At 56.7% G+C, this 19,573-nt stretch overlaps 1 protein-coding gene and 1 long non-coding RNA gene across 6 annotated transcripts in view; one reads left to right on the top strand and one right to left on the bottom strand.

Moving 5' to 3' along the window:
- The window catches only part of PDE2A (phosphodiesterase 2A), a 100,064-nt gene that overhangs the window by 71,880 nt on the left and 8,611 nt on the right, over positions 1–19,573 (top strand). For all 4 annotated transcript variants that reach the window (XM_055356742.2, XM_063693356.1, XM_004051759.5 and 1 more), the window contains 13 exons: positions 6,713–6,822; positions 7,678–7,733; positions 12,961–13,020; positions 13,737–13,890; positions 14,073–14,125; positions 14,336–14,410; positions 14,525–14,566; positions 15,077–15,142; positions 15,403–15,533; positions 18,136–18,247; positions 18,724–18,763; positions 18,883–18,946; positions 19,370–19,442. In XM_055356742.2, coding sequence (XP_055212717.1) covers positions 6,713–6,822; positions 7,678–7,733; positions 12,961–13,020; positions 13,737–13,890; positions 14,073–14,125; positions 14,336–14,410; positions 14,525–14,566; positions 15,077–15,142; positions 15,403–15,533; positions 18,136–18,247; positions 18,724–18,763; positions 18,883–18,946; positions 19,370–19,442 — 1,036 coding nt within the window. The remainder of the gene's footprint in view (positions 1–6,712; positions 6,823–7,677; positions 7,734–12,960; positions 13,021–13,736; positions 13,891–14,072; positions 14,126–14,335; positions 14,411–14,524; positions 14,567–15,076; positions 15,143–15,402; positions 15,534–18,135; positions 18,248–18,723; positions 18,764–18,882; positions 18,947–19,369; positions 19,443–19,573) is intronic.
- LOC129525602 (uncharacterized) lies at positions 16,111–19,406 on the bottom strand. 2 transcript variants are annotated; one of them, XR_008670001.2, is made up of 3 exons: positions 19,258–19,406; positions 18,533–18,619; positions 16,111–16,516 (listed from the first exon to the last, which is right to left on the bottom strand). It is a non-coding gene; the product is annotated as an uncharacterized lncRNA (long non-coding RNA). The 2 variants fall into 2 exon arrangements; XR_008670002.2 differs by lacking the exon at positions 19,258–19,406 and adding an exon at positions 18,760–18,953.

Here is a 19,573-nt window from a genome sequence, read left to right as displayed (position 1 = left end):
TGGCCTTTTTTCTGTGAAATGGGTGGGGTTGGGTACAGGGTCCTTCCGATGGTGACCTTTGTGGCTCTGGTCCCCCCAGGAGGGAGAGGGACTGACCTACAGGCTGCCGTGGAGCCTGAGGCTCTAGCAGTGCCCGAGGAGGTGGGGGTGTGGGGAGGGTGCTCCTCCAGGAAACCCTGGACTGTGGGCAAACAGCAGCAGGTGTGGCGTGGAGGCTGGATCATAAAGACAGATAAGGAGGCCCAAGGCAATGGGCAGGGAATGGGATCAGGGCAGTGTGGGGAGAGGCAGGGTGGAAAAGGGTCAAGGTGGGAGTGAGGAGGCCCCCGCCAGCTCCCAGCCCCACCTGCCCCTGTTCCTACCGCTCTTTGGGCTCTCAGATGCCCAGCTGCATCCCCCCAGTGTGTTTGGCTTTCCTGTCTTCTTGTGCTTGTAAGGGCTGCTCGCTCCCTTGCAAAGACCGTCCCTGCTCCACTTTCATCTCAGCCAACCCCATTTTACTTATCTTTCATGGCCTGACCAGAAGCTGTCTTGGGGAAGCCTGCTCCGCTGTTCCCTGACACTGAGAAGGAACCAAGTTTCAGAAAAGGGGTCTGGGCCATATTGGCCTCCCTTAGGGTTCTTCCACAGGAAGAACCTTGGGCTGGGAGTCAGAGACCTGGGATCCAGGACAACATGGCTGCAATCACAATCCGATGCCCTCTCCCTGGGCCTCCATATGCCCTTCTGTAAAATGATACGCTGAACATTCTGATGTTGAGGGCTGGTGAGGCTCTGAATTGTAAGGGCTGCAAACGACCTCGGGGCTGGAGAGGAGAGAATCCTGGAAGGCTGCCTGGGCCAGGGTCTTCCCGAAAGGAGGCTTCACTTCCCTCTTGTTGGTGCCCCACCTCCATCTCCCAGACTGTTTCAGGCCCCAGCTCTGCCGCCTTCCTCTTCTTGTGTCTCCTGCTATCTTAAAGCCTCTGATTACCTGATGCTGAGTGCAGCAAAAATCTCAGGCCTTTCAGCTGCAACTGAAGCACCCACTTCCCACCTCGGCCCAGGCTGGCTGTCTCCCTCTGCTACGATTTTGGGGTCCCCAGGGCCCATCCCTAAGAAATTTCTTCCCCTAAGCTGACCAGGTCTTCTTTCATTGCAGAATCTGACCATCCCTAGGGGTTGTCTCAGAGGACACCGGGAACGGTCTGCTCCCATCTCGGGATCCTCACATGCTGGGGGAAGGAGGGCAAGAAGAGGGTCCAGGTCCTGGGGGCTCAGTGAGAGTGGGGGGCTTAGTGAGGGGATGGGGGCCCAGTGACAGTGGGCAGCCTCAGTGAGGTGATGGGGGCCCAGTGAGGATATGAGGGCTCAGTGAGAGTGGGGTGGCCCAGTGAGGGGATTGGGGCACAGTGAGAGTGAGGGGCTCTGTGAGGGGGTAGGGACTTAAGTGAGGGGATGGAGGCTGAGTGAGAGTGTGGGGGCTCATTGAGAAGGTGGGGGCTAAGTGGGGAATGGGGGCTCAGTGAGGGGATGGAGGCTCAGTGAGAGGATGAGGGCTCAGTGAGGGGATGGGGGCTCAATGAGGGGATGGGGGCTGAGTGAGGGGATGGGGCTCAATGAGAGGATGAGGGCTAGGTGAGAGGATGAGGGTTCAGTGAGGGGATGGGGCTCAGTGAGGGGATAGGGGCTCAGTGAGAGGTTGGGGGCTCAGAGAGGGGATGGGGACTCAGTGGGGGATGAGGGCTCAATAAGGGGATGGGGGCTGAGTGAGAGGATGGGGGCTGAGTGAGGGGATGGGGGCTGAGTGAGAAGATGGGGGCTGGGTGAGAGGATGGGGGCTGAGTGAGGGGATGGGGGCTCAGTGGGGGATGAGGGTTCAGTGAGAGGATGGGGGCTCAGCGAGGGGATGGGGGCTCAGTGAGGGGATGGGGGCTCAGTGAGAAGGTGGGGGCTCAGTGAGGGGATGGGGGCTCAGTGAGAGGAAGAGGGCTAAGTAAGAGGATGAGGGCTCAATGAGGGGATGGGGCCTGAGTGAGGGGATGGGGCTCAGTGAGAGGATGAGGGCTAGGTGAGAGGATGAGGGTTTGGTGAGGGGATGGGGGTTAGTGAGGGGATAGGGGTTCAGTGAGAGGATGGGGGCTCAGTGAGGTGATGGGGGCTCAGTGGGGGATTAGGGCTCAGTGAGACGATGGGGGCTCAGTGAGAGGATGAGGGTCAGTGAGGGGATGGGGCTCAGTGAGAGGATGGGGGCTTAGTGAAATGATGGGAGCTCAGTGAGAGGATGGGGGCTTAGTGAGGGGATGGGGGCTCAGTGAGGGTATGAGACTCAGTGAGAGGATGGGGGCTCAGTGAGGGGATGGGGGCTCAGTGAGGGGATGGGAGCTCAGTGAGGGGATGAGGCCGAGTGAGGGGTTGTGGCTCAGTGAGGGGATGGGGGCTTAGTGAGAGGATAGGGGCTCAGTGAGGGGATGGGGGCTCAGTGAGACGGTGGGGGCTCAGTGCAGGATTGGGTCTCAGTGAGAAGGTGGGGGCTCAGTGAGAGGATGGGGGCTTGGTGAGGAGAAGGGGGCTCAGTGGGGGATGGGGCTGAGTGAGGGGATGGGGGCTCAGTGAGAGGATGAGACCTCAGTGAGGGGATGGGGGCTCAGTGGGGGATGAGGGCTAAGTGGTAGATGGGGGCTGAGTGGGGGGATGGGGGCTCAGTGACAGGGTGGGGCTCAGTGAGAGGATGGGGGCTCAGTGAGGTGATGGGGCTCAGTGAGAAGGTGAGGGCTTAGTGAGGGGATTGGGGCTCAGTGAGGGGACGGGGGCTCAGTGGGGAATGGGGGCTCAGTGGTAGATAGGGGCTGAGTGGGGGGATGGGGGCTCAGTGAGAGGGTGAGGGCTTAGTGAAGGGATTGGGGCTCAGTGAGGGGGTGGGGAGTCAGTGGGGGATGGGAGCTCAGTGGGGGATGGAGGGTCAGTGGGGGATGGGGGCTCAGTGAGGGGACGGGGGCTCAGTGGTAGATGGGGGCTGAGTGGGGGGATGGGGGCTCAGTGAGAGGATGGGGGCTCAGTGAGAGGATGGGGGTTCAGTGAGGGGATGGGGCTCAGTGAAAGGGTGAGGGCTTAGTGAGGGGATTGGGGCTCAGTGGTAGATGGGGGCTGAGTGGGGGGATGGGGGCTCAGTGAGGGGGTGGAGACTTAGAGTCGGGGGGCTCAGTGAGGGTGGGGGTTCCCTGGGGGGATGGGGCTCCATGGGAGGATGGGCTCAGCAACAGGCTTGGCTGCTTACTGATGCCTGGGACCTAGTGGGTGTTGGAGGAAGGGGCTTCTCCAAAGTAGAGAACGCGAGAAGGACACACGCAGGGGCTCAGAGAAGTGCAGAGGACCCAGCTCTTTCCAGGCTGTTGGCCCTACCAGCAGAGAACCTTTCCCTCGATTCTTTTTCCATTAAACAAATAGTTGTTAAAGGGACGGAACTGCCATAAAGTCCACGCCTGTTCCTCTCTCCACTCTGTGCCCATCTGTCCTTATCTTCAGTGGGGCAGGCCATGACCACCGAGGCACCCAGTGCTGTCATTAGCCTTTGCCTGGGCAGCTGGCCCTGGGGCGTGAAGTTCCCCACAACCCCCAGCATAAGCCTGGAAGGCAGGGTGGGGGTGGGGTAGTAGTAAGGGAGGAACTGGAGAGGAGCAGGGAGCGGCTCTGACTTGAGCAAGGAGCTATCGGGGGTCTGAGCAGTGGACGAAACTCCCGCTCCCATGTGGGTGGGGGAGACTCAGCCTTGGCACATTCCCCCTCGCAGTCTGTGGGCATCTTTGGAGACTTCAGGAGGACAGCAGTTCTGGGAGGGCTATGGCAGAGGAAAGGGGCTCCCATGGGGGTAGGTTGAGGTAAGTGTGGGCTATGGGGTCCTGCAAAGCTGGGGGAGGGCAGGCTGCAGAGCAAGGTGCCAAGGCTGCCTAAGAATTGAGGGTCCTTGGAAGCCCCAGTGCTTGGGGGCATCTTGGCTTATCAAGATTGGTCTATCCCAGCTCAGCCTCTGTCTTGTCCAGGGCCACTAAGATGATAGGACCCTCACTGAGACCAGGTTTCCAGTGTCACAGTCTCTTTATGTGGAGAGTTTTACCCAGGCAGCACGATCGTTCTGAAATCATACCTGACCATTACCGTCCCTGCTCAAATCCCTCCCAGGGTGCCTCCTGCCCTCAGGCTCAAGCCCAGCTCCATAGGGCCCTGGCCCCTGTCTAGCCTTGCTCTCGGCTGTCCAGCCACACCAACCTCCTTGTGGCTGTACCTTTCAGCAGGCACACAATCTTCTCGCCTCCAAGCCTTCACAATTGCAATTCCCTGGACATCCTTTCCTGTCTGCCTCGATAACCTCTGCCTGTCCTTTAGGACTCAACTCAGGTGTCTCCCTCTACAGGAAGCCTTCTCTTACTCCATCACACCCTGCACCTGAGTGGGCTGGGGCCTGCTCTTCCTGCCTTTGGCAGAGCTCTCATCTCCCGACTGAAGTGTGGGTCTGTATGTTGATCTCCACGTGTTCTTGGCCTCCTCAAGTGAGGCATATGTCTGACCCCTCTGCTCATCTCAGCCCTCAGCACTGAACCTGACCCAGAAGGACCCAGTGGAATGAGAGACTTTAAGTAGAATGCTCCCCGAGGTTTTTCATCTAGAACACTTATTCTTGCTCTGCCATGGAGGATGGATTGAAGAGACCCAGCTAGGAGGCTAGAGGCTCGGGGAGAGGCTGCTTCAGGGTTCAGGGAAAAGGTGTCTCCATGTGAGCTGGGCAGTGGCTTGGGCATAGAGAGCAGAGGACAGTTGTGAGAGACACCTGGGAGGTGACTCACTGATCGGATGGGGGAGGTGAGGAAAGAAGGCAGGTTTTCGGACAAGCCGTGAAGGACCTGGTGGATGGTTGTGCTGCTTTGTTGTGAGGTGGAGGGAGTGGAGATAATAATTCAGATGGTATGGGGGTCCCTGGGCCACCTCAGGGACGTGGTGGGGAGGCTCCAGGTGGCCTTTGGGTATCTGGGGTCTGGAGCTCATGAGTGAGGGCTGGAGAGTCATGAGGCCGTGAGCACAGAGGAGGGGTTTTGTGCAAAAGAGAAGAAAGGCTGAGGACAGATTCCTTCATCAGGGTCCTGGGAAAGAGAGGCCAAGCAGCTCCAGTCCAGGGGTGGGAGGGGAAATAGTTGGGAGTCGGCAGGATGAGGCTGCAGTGCGCACTGACCAGCAACGCAAGGACCAGTGCCACCTTGTGGCCTCTGGGTAACCAGATTGTCTGAGGCCAAGGAGCTGGGCAGGGTTTGGCCAGGGGTCACCCCCTGCCTCCGTGAAGCCTCAGCCTTCATCAGTTTAATCATCAGGAAACGTGGCTCCCGTTGCCCTCCTGCCACCCTATGTCCCTCTCCTTCCCGGGGTGACTGGCAATGTGGACAGCCGGGAACTGGAGCCCAGCACTTCAGGAACCTTAAAGGTCCTGGGTGTAGGGGCTGGAAGGTGGGAGACACCACCGGTTCCTGTAGATCCTGGATTACTTAAAGTGGCCAGGAAGGAATGGGTCTGGTTCAGAATGCTGCGTGAGCTTGAACGAGATGCTCAACCTCTTTGGTCCTCGATTTGTCTAGAGTCTGTGACCTAGTGATCTCGTGACTTGCAGGCCACCCCCTCCTTTTCCTCATGTGACCTTTGCTGGGCTTCCCTTAGTGACCCTGTATGCACACAGTTCCCCAAGTTTCTCTTCTGTCCAGGCCAGGCAGTTCCTACAAGCACAATTAAGTGGAGGCAGCATGAGGGATGAAGAACCCAGGACAATTAATCATCAAGGAGTGACATTTGGTGCAAACTCAGGTGCTTAATTAAGCGGGATGAGCCAGAGGCTGGGGGGTAGAGGAGGTGGGTTGTGTGGTGGGACAGAGAGAAACTCATTCTTCCCATACCAACCTCCTCTGCCTTGGTTCCCACCACCCCTCTGCCACTGTCATACCCTGCCACTCACACCTGCCCCCTGTTCAAAGCTCACACCTCCACAGGTATTTGGGAAGGTTCCAGCATAGTGGTTAGACCTAGCCCTGGTGCCACCTACCTGGGTTCAAATCCTGGCTCTACCGCTTACTCACTGTGTGACCCTGGACAAGTGAATTAGCCTCTTGGTGCCATAGCTTCTCCATCTGAAAATGAAGATATCTAATTCATAGAATTGCTGGGAATTCTGAGTTCATCTATGTGAGTTGCTTGGGCTGTGCATGGGACATAGGAAATGGCCAATAAACTTTAGTTATGATGATTACCTCCTGTGCTTAGCACTAAAAGCTGATCAACAATTGTTTTCTGAGGATGGTGACAGGGAGGGTTCTTCTCTCTCCACCCTAGTTCTCCTTGGGAAGATCAGAGAGGTCAGGTCATATGCCTAAGGTCAGATTGTAGCAGGCAGCCTAGCTTTGAGCCCCTGCATTCACTTCCTCTGCTCTCCCACTGCCTGGAAGATCTGCGCTGGGCCCCACCCGAGCCTTTACCAGCAAGAGGCACCAGAGGCCAAACTGTGGCTTCCTGTTTCTCCACATAGGGTCCAGGGTCCCCTACTTTTTTTCTTATGCTGTCATCATGTCCAACCTGAGGCAGGTCAGCTTGCCCAGATCCTTGCACATGTGCAGGGTCCAAACTGTCCTGTGTTCCCAGGCCAGGCCTTGTTCCTCCCTGAGTCGGGGGCTCTCAAGGTGGCATCATGTCCTCTTTTCAGGGAGGCTATCATCTCCCAGAAGCGGCTGGGCTGCAATGGGCTGGGCTTCTCAGACCTGCCAGGGAAGCCCTTGGCCAGGCTGGTGGCTCCACTGGCTCCTGATACCCAAGGTAAGGGCTAGGGGCTGGGCAGGGGCAGGGGCAGGGAGGGACTGTGGCCCCTGCACTCCAGGTCATGTGTGTCTTTTATCCCTCTTCATCTCTGTCTCCTTCTTTCTCTTGCTCTGTGTCTCTAGCAATCCCTCCATCTAATTCTCTCTCTATTGTGCTGCTAAACTCTCTGAGCCTCAACTTCCTGACTATAAAATGGGACAATAGTATTTACCTTGAGGGGGTGTTTCAAGGAGGTGCAAGTGAGATCATGCATGTTAGGGGCCTGGCACAAGCGAGGGCTCAGTGGCCCATGGCTGTGGTTGTGATGTGCCTGTGCCTGATGCTGGATGGGGCTGTAGTTGTTCTCACATTCTCTCTGTCACTGTCATTGGCCCCATTTCTCTTTTTCTTCTCCTCCATGCCTCCTGTCCGCCATGTCCCTCTCTGCCTCGTGTCTCAGTCTCTCTAGGTCTCTGTCCTCTGTCTCGATGTGGAAAGTGCACAAGACTGGGAGTCAGGAGACCTGACTTGCTGTGTGATCTTGGGCAAGTCACTAACCCTTTCTAGACCTCAGTTTCCCAATCTGTAAAATAGAGGTGCTCAGCCTCACCTGCCTTCCTCCCTGCAACCCTGGGAGGATCACAAGAAGGTTGTGAGTGAAGGGGTTTCCTTCCATGCAGAGGTTGTTGCTGTGGTTGTTTTTGTTGCTGCCTCAGGACCTGCCTCTGTGTTTCTGTGGGTTTTGGGGTCTCTCTGTGTCTCTGTCCTGGCCTCTCTTTGTCTGCATCTTTGTCTCCCCCACCTGGGTCCCAGCTCGGTATCTCTGAGCCTCACCAGCCCTGCAGGAGCACCTCATTGCCCTCTCCCCCTCAGTGCTGGTCATGCCGCTAGCGGACAAGGAGGCTGGGGCCGTGGCAGCTGTCATCTTGGTAAGAGCCTGCCTAGGCGGTGGGATGTAGGGAGATGAGACCATGGGAGGGAGTGGTGGATGGAGCCTGTCCGGGGCGTGTGTGTGTGTGTGTGTGTGTGTGTGTGTGTGTGTGTGTGTGTGTGAGAGAGAGAGAGAGAGAGAGAGAGAGATGGGAGCCATAAGCGAGGATGGAGTGAGGGGAAATGGGGGTGTGGGGGTGGGAGGAGTTGGGGCATCTCCCACACCCCAACCTTCTGCCCCACCTTGAATAGGTAGGATGAAGCCATTGGCCCAGTCAGCAGCTTTCTGAGGGGTGTGCAAGCCCCTGCTGGACTCTCAGCCCCCATAAGGTTAGAAGGCCCAGCCTTTGGCGTACGCAGCACTAACCTTGGTTTCTCTTTGGGATCCTCTAGATGGGTTGGGGATAATGTCCAGGAGGGCATGAACCAAGTGAGGTGTGAAGAGAGATGCTGCGGAGGGACAGTTGGACATAAGGGCCTGACCAATAGAGATAGTGTGGAAAACTAGCCAGAGATTTGGAGTGGCTGGAGCTGGGGGCCTTGAGGAGAGAAAGGCCATGGTCAGGCCAGCCAGACCCAGGGCTGAGGCTGGGCGGAAGACAGGCAGCTAGGGGGGCTTTCTGGAGTGGCTGAGGAAGGAGTGTTAGTGGGAAGTGGTGGATGCTCTGCCAGAGCCCCAGAACCCAGACAAGGCTCCCTCTGCAGCCCCTTGAGGAGTTCCCAGGGTTTCTGCTCCGTGGAGGGGATTGTGGAAGTGCAGAGCCTGTGGCGGCGGGATTCTGCCGCTCTTTCTGTTTCTTCTCCTGTATGGAGGTGGGGGTTCAAACTCGTTCTATCCTAGTAACCAAAGGATGAGTTCCCCAAATTGCTATTATTGGGGGTCTGCTTCTGTCGAGGGGGCTGCCATTCCAGTAAAGGGCAGGCTTGGGGGCATGGACAGATAAATGAGCAGGTGTTGGTTCCCCGGGGACTCCTCTCCAGCTCATTAAAATGGAATTAAACGCTTCCCAGGCGCCTGACCTTTCTGAGCTGCTGGCAGGAGAGGGCAGTGGGAGTGGGGGATGGCTGAGAGAGGAGGAGAGGGGAGAGGAGAGGAGGGGTACTTGGCTGGGTCTCCTCCTCACCCATCTTCCTGACTGAGGGAGCCAAGGCCGCTGCTTGGTTTCTCCGCAAGCTGCTCCCCCAACCCCTGGTTTCTGGAACGGAGCTGCTGTTGCGCGGAGTTCTCAGGGGGTCGCCTCCCCCTATTCTTTGCTCTTGGTCTGCCCCAGGGCTGGTCAGCTTTGAGGGGCACCGAGGTGAGGGGCTGTGTGCAGAGGTTGGGATTGGGAGGCGGTGGCTGGGTCATGCACCTCCTTCTCTGCTGAGGGCAAAGGGCCTGGGGTGCCAGGTGCCTGAGAAGGACTTCCTTAGGTTGAGGCTATGAGGACTGGGTCAGGAGGGAAGTAAGGGGAAGACATTTGGAAGGTTGCTTCCCTTGTGGGCTGAATGCTTGCCATGGCCGCTGCTCACCTTGGCTCAGGCTGGGCCAGAGGCCAATGTGTGTGTGTGTGTGTGTGTGTGTGTGTGTGTGTGTGTGTCTCAGGGACGCTGGTGGGATCAGATCACTTACACTTAACTCACCCAGTAGAACTCTGCTCTGGTCCTGCGGCAGGCTGGGTGCTGGAGCCAACTCTGCCTTCAGGGAGCTCTCAGTATGGGGGAAGGAAGGGACACCCTCCCCACCACAGGCCAGATGAAATACTGTTGCCAGCAGGTGTTCTGGTGGCAAAGCCTGGAGCAGCAAGTGGTACCTCATCACAGAGAAAGCATTTGTGTGGGGCCTTGGGGCACAGGTAGGAGGTCCACAGGCAGGGAAGAAGGGAAAGGGGATTCTAGGCAGAGGAGGAATGTGAGCAAGGCAGGAAGGAGGCCGGGGGAAGGGGTGGTGTGCTGAGGGGAGAGTGTGGTCCTGGGGAAGCTGAATTAGGGGTGCATGCTGTTGAGCAGGATGCTAGCCAGCTGGGCTCTGGCTGCCAGGAGTTTTCAACAACCGTCCCTTCACCTCCTCAAATACCCTGGGCAGGGAAGAACTCTTGAAAGGTGTTTAGATTATTCACATCTGCCTCTCTTCTAAGCCTGCACCTTCCCACTCACGTGGAAATGCACTTCCCTAGGATGCCCCCTCTCCAAGACATACATGTCTGACAGATGCTCCCTGGCTCACAGGAACTCACTGCCTCCCAGAGGTAGCACAGGCAGCCCCAGACTTCCCAGCTGCTGCCAGATCCTGAGGGCAGAGGGTGCAGAAGGAAGATGGAGGGCCGCAGGGTCGGTTGATCTTTTGGGAAGGCTGAGTCACCAGCTTCTTCCTCGACAAGCCCCATTCCCCTCTCTGAGTCTCTGCTCTTAGTATTCATCCACTGATCCACCTACCCATCCACACACTCATCCATCAGTTGAACAACTATTTCTTGAGTACCCACTGTATGTCAGGCATGGAGTGCTAGGTGCTGGGAACACAGAAGTGACCAAGACAGATTAGACGGGCCCTGCCTTCACAGACCATACGGTCTGGAGGGTTGGTGGTGACAAGCACGAAAGTGAGCATAACCCCAGCTACTTGGGAGTATTCCTTGAGCTCAGGAGTTTGAATCTGGCCTGGAGAATAGAATGCGACTCCATCTCTAAAGAGAATAAAAATAACAAAAATACTGCAAAACAAGTGAGCAAAATAAGGATAGGATCACACGTGATGGCAAGTGCTAGCAAGGAAACCCCTCGAGGGAGTCCTGCAGAGGAATGCTGGGGCCCAGTGGGGACGCCGTCAGCGAGGGCTCTCTGAGGAATATGCTGGCCAGGTGCAGGGCTGTGTGGCTGACTTCTGGGCCTTTACAGCTCACCGCTCAAGGCACCTTGATTGCAAATTTTTTGTGTGGAAAGTCTTTGGCTCTGTTCCTTAATCCTGGGATAATAAGTCCCTTTGAGGAGTGGCAGCCCTTGGTCTCTGGCATTTGATGCCTGATTTGTGCCCACTCTTCCCCCAGCTGCACAAGCCACACCAGCTCCCTGCACGGGGATGGGGTGTTCATGCCATTAACCATTTTGAACTTGGTTAGGGTGGGGACCTGGGGGCTGTGCTGGGTTTTTAACCCTCTCTTACAGCCACAGTGCCCAATGTTGAGTGTTCCCACTGGGTCCCAGACACTTGCCCTGATTAGCAAGAGCAGGTGCAAATGTGTGTTCCTGTTGGCGAACAAAAAGCCATGAGTGTGTGGGGGTGATTGTGTGTGTTTGTGTATGGGGGCGCCAGGTGCATGTGGCATGAATGTGCCTGTGGGGATGCTGTGGACACTGTAAGGGTGGGTGTGTGGATGTCTTTGTGTCTGTGACTGCTCCGTGTGTGTGTGTGTGTGTGTACCACCTCCATGAGAGAGTGAGTGTAAGTGCATGTGTGTGAGGGCTTTGACGTTCTTCATGAGAGTGTGGGTGTGTGTGTTTGTGCACATGCTGGGTGCAAGTAGGCCAAGGCAGCCCGAGAACTGGTTGCCCCCACAGCCTTCGAGGGGTCCCAGCCTTCTCTATTCCTGAGAGATGGGACCAGGTGGAAGGAACAAGAACCACGTCCTCCTCCATGTGCTAACAGTAAAATGCCAACATATTTATATAAGCCATATGCAAATGAACCATAGCCCCAGCTTCTCCTCCCTCCCGCCCCCGCTGTCCCATAGGAGTCACAGATTGAGCCTCATCCAGAGCTTAAGTTTAAACACCATCTTTGACAGCCCAGGTCTCTTCCAGGTCTTCCTGCCTCCAATCTTCCTCCCTCAAATTCACCCTACACCCCACAGACAGTGGCCCTCAGATGCTAAAGTCTGCCATGGCTCCCCAGTACTCTCAGGCTAAAGTCTAACTTCTTAGCCTGGCACTCAAGGCCCTTCCTTATGTGGTACCATGGACCACACCCCTACCTGGATCCTCATCTCCCCCCGCACCACCTACCGCCAGTGTCCTGGTCTCTTCAAGGTCTACTTGTCCTCCCCATGCCAATTCAGGAAGCCTTCCAAATGTCCTCCCCTCTGAGCTACCCACCTAGTTTTCTCTCTCCTTCCTCAGGTATGAGGCTCCACACCTCCTCCCAGTCATGTCTCCCCACTCGTCCCACCCCAGCCAGACTGTGAGCTTCCCGAGAACCTGCTGGTCTCCTCCTCCCCATCTGCTCCTGGCAGGAGACCCAGAGCTGAGGCAGGCATTGGCTGCTGACTGGGGAGGGAGGAGGAAGGAGGAGCCCCCAGTGCAGGCGCAGTGGGGAGCTCTGCAGGTGGTGAGCAGCTTTGAGTAGGCTCCGGAAGCTAGTGACGCAGGTGGGGAGCCTTGCTGGCAGGGCCTGTAGTGGGTCCCTAGGCTGCCACCCTCCCTCCCCACCGTCTCTCATTTTCCTCGACAAGCACCCAAGTAGGAGTGGGGGAAGGGACTTCACAGAGTATGAAAGATGGGCTAAGTTCCCTGGTGACTGGCACAGGGAACTTGGAGAGGGACAGGATGATGGGGGTGGTGGAGAGAGTGGATCTAGAGGGGGGAAGCTGTGGGCAGAGAACGGGAGGGAGTGGGTGGTGCTGTCTTCACTCTGCCACTTTCTGCTATGTGATTTTGGGCAAGTCACTCCACTTTTCTGGCCATGGCTTGCCTGCCAGGTGGAGGCTTGCATCACAGTGGTGAGAATCACATGTAAGGCAAAGCACTTCACGAACCCATTTATCCATTTATTCATTCACCCATCCATCCTCACCATGGCAGGTGCATCATACCGAACCCATTCCTTTATCCAAGACTTAGGGGCAGCTCAAACCTTAACTCAGACAGGATAGAGCCGGGAGGCTGAGGCTAATACCACCAATTCTAAAATCAGGACCTGCAGCGCTCCATAATCTGTGAGCTAAAAAGGGGTCTAAGGTCCCTCCATCCCCTGAACCATACACCTGGACTGTGCTCTTGATGAGGCAGTGATTGAAAAGGCAGAGACAAAAAAGTTTCACGTCCTTAGGTTAGTCCTAGGAGACTTCCTACAGGAGGGGATTTTCCTGGAGCTGTCTGAGTGGTCAGAAAGATGGGGTTATCACTGAGGCCCACAGACTGGAGTGTGTATGTGTTGGTGGGGACCAGTGTGTGCTGCGCATGGGGAGGGCACTCTGGCAGAGACAGACACTGAGAGAGGTCACAGCTAGTTCCCTTCTCCCATCCCTCCAGGTGCACTGTGGCCAGCTGAGTGATAATGAGGAATGGAGCCTGCAGGCGGTGGAGAAGCATGTGAGTGGGAGTGGGGCCATGTACAATGAGGCTGAAGACCCTTATCACAGCTGGTGGGAAGATGGCCTGGCCAGGGAGCTGGACAGACCTGGGTTTCAGCTTCGGCTTTGCTGCTTTTGAGCTGTGTGACCTTGAGCAAGTCACTAAACCTCTCTGGGCCTCAGTTTCACACCTGAAAATGGGGATAATGATAGCACCGACTGACCTAGGGCAGTGGTGAAACAAAACTGGTCAAATATCTTGTAAATACACACGGTTGCCAACTTACAATTTTCGACTTTTTGATGGATTTATGGGGAAGCAACCCTATCCTAAGTCCAGGAGCATCTGTACTTAGAAAGAACCCTCCACATAATGATACTGAGGCTCTTTCATGCCTGAGACTTTATGATTTTGTGACTTTAACAAGGACTTACGACTTCCTGAGGGGGCTGGAGACAGAAATCTGACATCTTGTCTTGGAAGAATCTAGGGGCTAGGGATGGAGATAGACCCTGTACCCTCCTGTTCCTGGACCACCGGACGCTCCAGGGGCTGTGGGAGCCCCCGGGGGAGACCTCAGGAAGGTAGAGTCCAGGGATGAGGTGTTTGGGACGGCGGCGGGGTCCCTGGGCCCGGCAGGCAGAGGGAACGGCGGGAGCAAAGGCAGGAATCCCGCTGCAGCAAGCGCAGCGAGCTTGGGGCGAGCGGCGCGCTAACCGCTCGGCCTGCCCCAGACCCTGGTCGCCCTGCGGAGGGTGCAGGTCCTGCAGCAGCGCGGGCCCAGGGAGGCTCCCCGAGCCGTCCAGAACCCCCCGGAGGGGGCGGCGGAAGACCAGAAGGGCGGGGCGGCCTACACCGACCGCGACCGCAAGATCCTCCAACTGTGCGGTGAGGGCCCGGCCTGGGCAGGTCACGAGGGCGGGGCCGGGCAGAACTTGGAGGGGAGGTGGGCGGGTTAGGCGATCCCGGGAGCCGGCGGCGGGCCCGGCGCGGAGCTGAGCGGCGCCTGAGGGACCCGGACACGGAGGTGCGGAGGGGCCCTCTCTCTGACCGGCGCCTGGCCCTTGCAGGGGAACTCTACGACCTGGATGCCTCTTCCCTGCAGCTCAAAGTGCTCCAATACGTGAGTCCCTGCGCCCCTCCCGGCCACCTCCCCGTCCTGTCTCCCTCCGAGGACCAACTTCCCCTTGAGCCCTCCGTCTCAGTTCCAATTACGATGTCCTTCCTTCCTCTCTCCTCCACCCGCCTGAAGAGCCCCGGAGAGGGGAGCAGGTGGGGAGTGGGGTGACCCGGATCCGCGGTCACCCCCTCGCCCTGCCTGTCCCTCTCTCAGCTGCAGCAGGAGACCTGGGCATCCCGCTGCTGCCTCCTGCTGGTGTCGGAGGACAATCTCCAGCTTTCTTGCAAGGTGAGGGCCCAGGTCCACTGTAGAGCGGGGGCGGGGCTGGGCGAGGAACTCGGGTCTCCGAGAGGGAAATCCGTTGCCTTTCCTTTAACCAGCCCCCTGCACTCCGTTCCTCAGGTCATCGGAGACAAAGTGCTCGGGGAAGAGGTCAGCTTTCCCGTGAGTCCCACGTCTGTCTTCTCGTTGGAGTCTGCAGGGGCGGTTGAGGCCGGGTAGACACTCCTGGGATCTGCCTGGAGTATTTGGATCTTCTAGACTCTTGGAATCCGATGGAATTATCTGGATCTTGGGACTACTTAGAAATGCTGCAGGGATCACAACCTGTGATCAGCAGGCTCTATTAGGAAGAATCTCTTAGCATCTACAGAAAGGCTTACCTGGGACCTGTTCACTTCTGTTGGAGTATTTCTGGATATGGATCTGCTAGAATCTGTTGACGAGAATCCTTGGAGTCTGCTTATCTCTCTCGTAGTTAGGGAAGACTCTAGAGTCCTTTATAGCGAATTCTGCCAGACTCCCCTCCATCTCTGCTCATCAATGCTGACCCCGTCCACCATTTGGACTGACTGAAGGGTTCTTTGAAACTTCCAGATTTGAGGGTGGGGACAGGTTGAGATCCCCTGACGTGGGGAGTGCTGGGCCCTGACTCAGTCTCTCCTCACCCCCTAGTTGACAGGATGCCTGGGCCAGGTGGTGGAAGACAAGAAGTCCATCCAGCTGAAGGACCTCACCTCCGTAAGTCATGGCCTGGCTGACCCAGAGGGGAAAGAGGAGACCCCACTGCCAGCCCCTAGAGCCAGGGTCTCTGTTACAGAGCAGCCTAGGAATGGGGCAGATAAGACCTGGGGACTTTCTACTGTCCCATCTCCATGACACAGAGCTTCCAACCTTGCATGAGTCCCTTAGAACTGCCTGTTGCAAAATGTGATGGAGGGCTGGAGGAGGGAAGCATACTGCGCCCTGCTTCCCTGCCCTGACTTGCCTTGCCTTTGCAGGAGGATGTGCAACAGCTGCAGAGCATGTTGGGCTGTGAGCTGCAGGCCATGCTCTGTGTCCCTGTCATCAGCCGGGCCACTGACCAGGTGGTGGCCTTGGCCTGCGCCTTCAACAAGCTAGAAGGAGACTTGTGAGTCTTTGTGGGATGATGCAGATCATGAGATGTCACTGAGAGGCTGGCTAGGGCTCCACGAGGGTAACAATGTGGGATGGGTACTGGGCAGGGGCTACTGTCTCAGCAGCAGTGGGTTGAACAGTGTGTTAGTGCAAGAGAATGAAAGTCATGTTGAGGTCCAAGCTAGTTCCTCTTCTCTTCACCCGCTTCCTGAAGTTTGGGTAATCTGCTCTTGGGGTATTGGGCTCCCTCCCTTGCCATCCCTGTTATTGCATTACTGCTGTAAACTGCTAGATGGAGGGGTGGGTGCGCTCTGTGTTGGATGAACCCTCTGGGACCCACAAGGTGTCATCAACACAGTGGACAGTGGCTAAAGGGAATATGCTTGGGGACTGGGAAAAGCTGTGGATCTTTTGAGCCCCTGACAGGGCAGCTATAAAAATGTTACAAAAAAATCTCTTTTTTTGTGGGCAGGGCACAGTGGACAGGAAAGCAGGCTTGGAGGCATAGTTGGGAAGGATATCTCGAGAACTGAGGACAAACCTGGGGTCTAGAAATGGTGTCATAAATAAATTTCATATCCTACACCAACTCATAAACAGGCAGTAGGTGCCTGAATTTTACTGCAAATGGATCTTAGTTCAGGGAGAAACAGTGCTGCGTCTGATGAGCCATTTCTGTCCTGGGTGCAGGTTCACACTTGGGCTGGCAGGATGAGCAGTTTGTGCTGCATCACATAGGTGGGGAGAAGTAGACAGATGAGGGGCTGAGTCCTGATGCAAAGAGATGCTGATAGGATGCTGGCCTCTGGAGTCCAAGCAAACAGGCTGGGTTTCAGGGCCTGGAGCTCCTGCAGGAGGTGGACACTAGAGAGCCTGGGACTAGGTAGGTGTCAGAGCCCGGGCCTGAGGTCTGCTGCGGTAGGGTGGAGGTCCAGGAGTCCTAGGTCTGAGCTGCAGAACCTACCAGCATGGAACTGTGTTGACAGTTGGGTGGGCCTGGAGAAACAAAGATAGGGGCAAGGCAGAATCAGCTGAGGCAGGGAGAATGTGGGATTGGTGGCATTTGGAACTTGTGGGCATCCTAATGGTGGGAGAATTTATGCCATTCAGCAAACAAATATTGAGCACTTAATGTTGCCATCCCAGTGCTGACCAGATGGCCTTGGGAAGGCCTTTGGGGAAGGGAAGGTAGAGTGAATGGGGGTCCAGCAGGGGCCATGACCTCTTGCTGCTGGCTGTGAGATTGGGTTCTAGGGTGGCCCCAGAGCTGGAGAAGAGGTGGTATCAGCAGGAAATAAGGATGGGGCCTTGGTGGCAGCCTTGAGGCCCAGGGCAGGGGCAGGGCTATCTCTGGGTCCCATGCATTTCAGGGAGTGAGTGTTGAATGACTGCATGAGCCAGGGTGGGGCTCAGCTCAGTGTAGTCACTACAGAGAAGCTTCCTGAAACACAGCTAAGTAGCCAGAGAACAGGGGCTCCAGAAGCCCTTCAGCTGTGAGTGGGATGGGGCTGGTGGCAAGGCCAGGGATAGGATACAGTGATGACATTAGCAAAGACCTCCGAAGTGTTTCCTCTGTACCAGGCTCTGCACTGGGCATGGGTGATATAGTCATGGCCCCATTTCATAAGACTCGAAGCTCATTTTCAGGGCATAGAGGGAAGAGAGTGAGAAGGGTATTCTAGGCTGAGGGAACAGTGTAGAAAAAAAAGCATGAAGGTGTGAAAGAGCCCAAGGTGTTCTCAGAATGATGAGGATCTTTGTGTGGCTGAAGCTAAGAGATGTCCTGGGTTGAGGGGTGACAGGTGGGTGGGGCTAGCTGAGGGACCACAAATGTAAGAAAGGTGTGCAGACAGACCCAGGGTGGTGGGGATGGGATCTAGATCTGAATCACTGGATGGCAGGCATGAGTGGGGGATGCCCCACCAGGGCGGAGCACCAAGGCCAGCCAAAAAGTGGGGAAGGGCTTAGGCAGGGACACCTCAGGGCAGCGTGATGTGGGCTAAGGCAGGCTCTTCCCATGACCCACACCATTGGTCCACCCAGCCCCATGCAGCTCCCCAGTGACAAATCATTTGGTGGCCAGATTGAATGATGTGAGCAGGATTTGGGGCTGATCTTGTCTCACCAGAGCTAGCTCCATGAGCAGGGCAAGCAGTCCTCTCCACACCACCACCCTAAGATTTCTGGAGGCACCGAATCAGGGCCAGCGGAGTCCAGGGAGAGTGGGGTAGTGACAGGAGCTGCACAAGATAGGGCAGTGCCACCGCCCCTCCCCAAGGCTGGAGGTGTGCCTGGGGAAGAGCAGAACACCAGCTTGAGCCCAGGCAATCTCTAGTCTGAGGGAGGAGACCCAGCTTTGGGCTGGGTAAATCCCAAATCAGAGAGGGGAGGTATGGCTCTGGTTTCAAGCATCTAAGGAGGACTGCAGCCCTCCCCGTGGGGAGCCCCCAGTCTGCAGGGTCATGGGGGTGGGAAGCTGTTCCAAGGGCCTGTGCAGTGGTTATATAGTTGGCAGGTGGGTACCCCTGTGGGCTTCTGATGGAACATGAGTAAGGAGAGTGGGGAGAGAAGCCAGTCTTCCCTTCCCTCCTGAGTGAGCCCACCCCCTCCTCCAGGTTCACCGACGAGGACGAGCATGTGATCCAGCACTGCTTCCACTACACCAGCACCGTGCTCACCAGCACCCTGGCCTTCCAGAAGGAACAGAAACTCAAGTGTGAGTGCCAGGTGAGTGACCTGCCTTCAGCCTCTCTCGGGCACCGACTCGCCCAGTTTTCAGCCCCGAGGGCCATTCAGAAGGGAAATGCCCATGTCTTTCTGGACTGGTGGCAGCCCCTCCCCAGGTGGGTCCATAACCTCATAACTTGAAGGCTTGCGGTTGCTCAGGACCCGCGCCACTGCCGGCAGGCACTGTATGTGATCGCCCTCTAGTGTTCAATATGGGCACTACAGCAACACCTAGGCAGCTAGAGCTGGCGTGAAGACGGCTGAGACACTCAGGAGACTCCTCACCTGCACCGGGGCTATTCCCTCACTCCTTCACTTAGTAGCCAAATGATACAATTAGACACTGACAGTTTCTGGCTTGTCCGGTGAGCCCTAGGGAAGGAAGGAGAAGACCCGGGTGCTGTTGGAGGCAGGGGGTTGGATAGGGTAACCCCTGCACCCCGACCCCCCTATGATCTCCATTTCCTTCATTCCAGGCTCTTCTCCAAGTGGCAAAGAACCTCTTCACCCACCTGGGTGAGTGCACTGTTCTCTCTGCCTGGCTGTGTGTGGGCATGGGGGCTGGCATTTGCAGAGGAGAGGCGGGAGGTCTTGGCAGCCTGGTCTCACCCTGCCTGGTCTTCTCCCTTCCCCAGATGACGTCTCTGTCCTGCTCCAGGAGATCATCACGGAGGCCAGAAACCTCAGCAACGCAGAGATGTGAGTGACTCTACCCAGGGGACAGGGCGAGAGAGGCTGTGGCCTTCAGTTCCCATCATCTCCTTTCCTGCCCCACCCACTTCCTTTTCTCTGCCTTCTGCGGGACTTCATCACCTTTTGAGGGATCCTTTATTTCATGCCTGTCTCCCTCACTAGACTGTAGGCTCCAATACAGCAGGGACAGGGCTGGCTTTGGATCCTCAGCTCCTATCACAGTGCCTGGCACATAGTAGGTGCTTCCAAAAAAAAAAAACAAAACACTTGAATGGACACGTTTCTGGAGCCAGCCAGCCCTGAGCAGAGTGTCTTACCTTGGAGCACTCCTCCCAGGCCTCGGAAATCCGGCCTTTGCCTCTTTATGGGAAGTGAGGGCGATCAGAGGGGGTTGTCAGGCCCCAGAGGACCAAACCCCTCCCTCCACAGCTGCTCTGTGTTCCTGCTGGATCAGAATGAGCTGGTGGCCAAGGTGTTCGACGGGGGCGTGGTGGATGATGAGGTGAGAGGGTGTGGAGGGAGTATGTGGCCCTAGGAGTGTCCGGGAGTCCGCTGGCGGCGCTGGGGAGCGGCCCGACGTTTAACAGTCCCCTCTGTAGCCGGGTCACTAAGTTCTTCCTCTCGACTCCATCT

Source organism: Gorilla gorilla, chromosome 9 (genome assembly GCF_029281585.2).
Source record: "Gorilla gorilla gorilla isolate KB3781 chromosome 9, NHGRI_mGorGor1-v2.1_pri, whole genome shotgun sequence".
Taxonomy (NCBI): Eukaryota; Metazoa; Chordata; class Mammalia; order Primates; family Hominidae; genus Gorilla; species Gorilla gorilla.
Note: the sequence above shows the minus strand (reverse complement) of the source record. Positions and strands in the feature narration are given on the sequence as shown.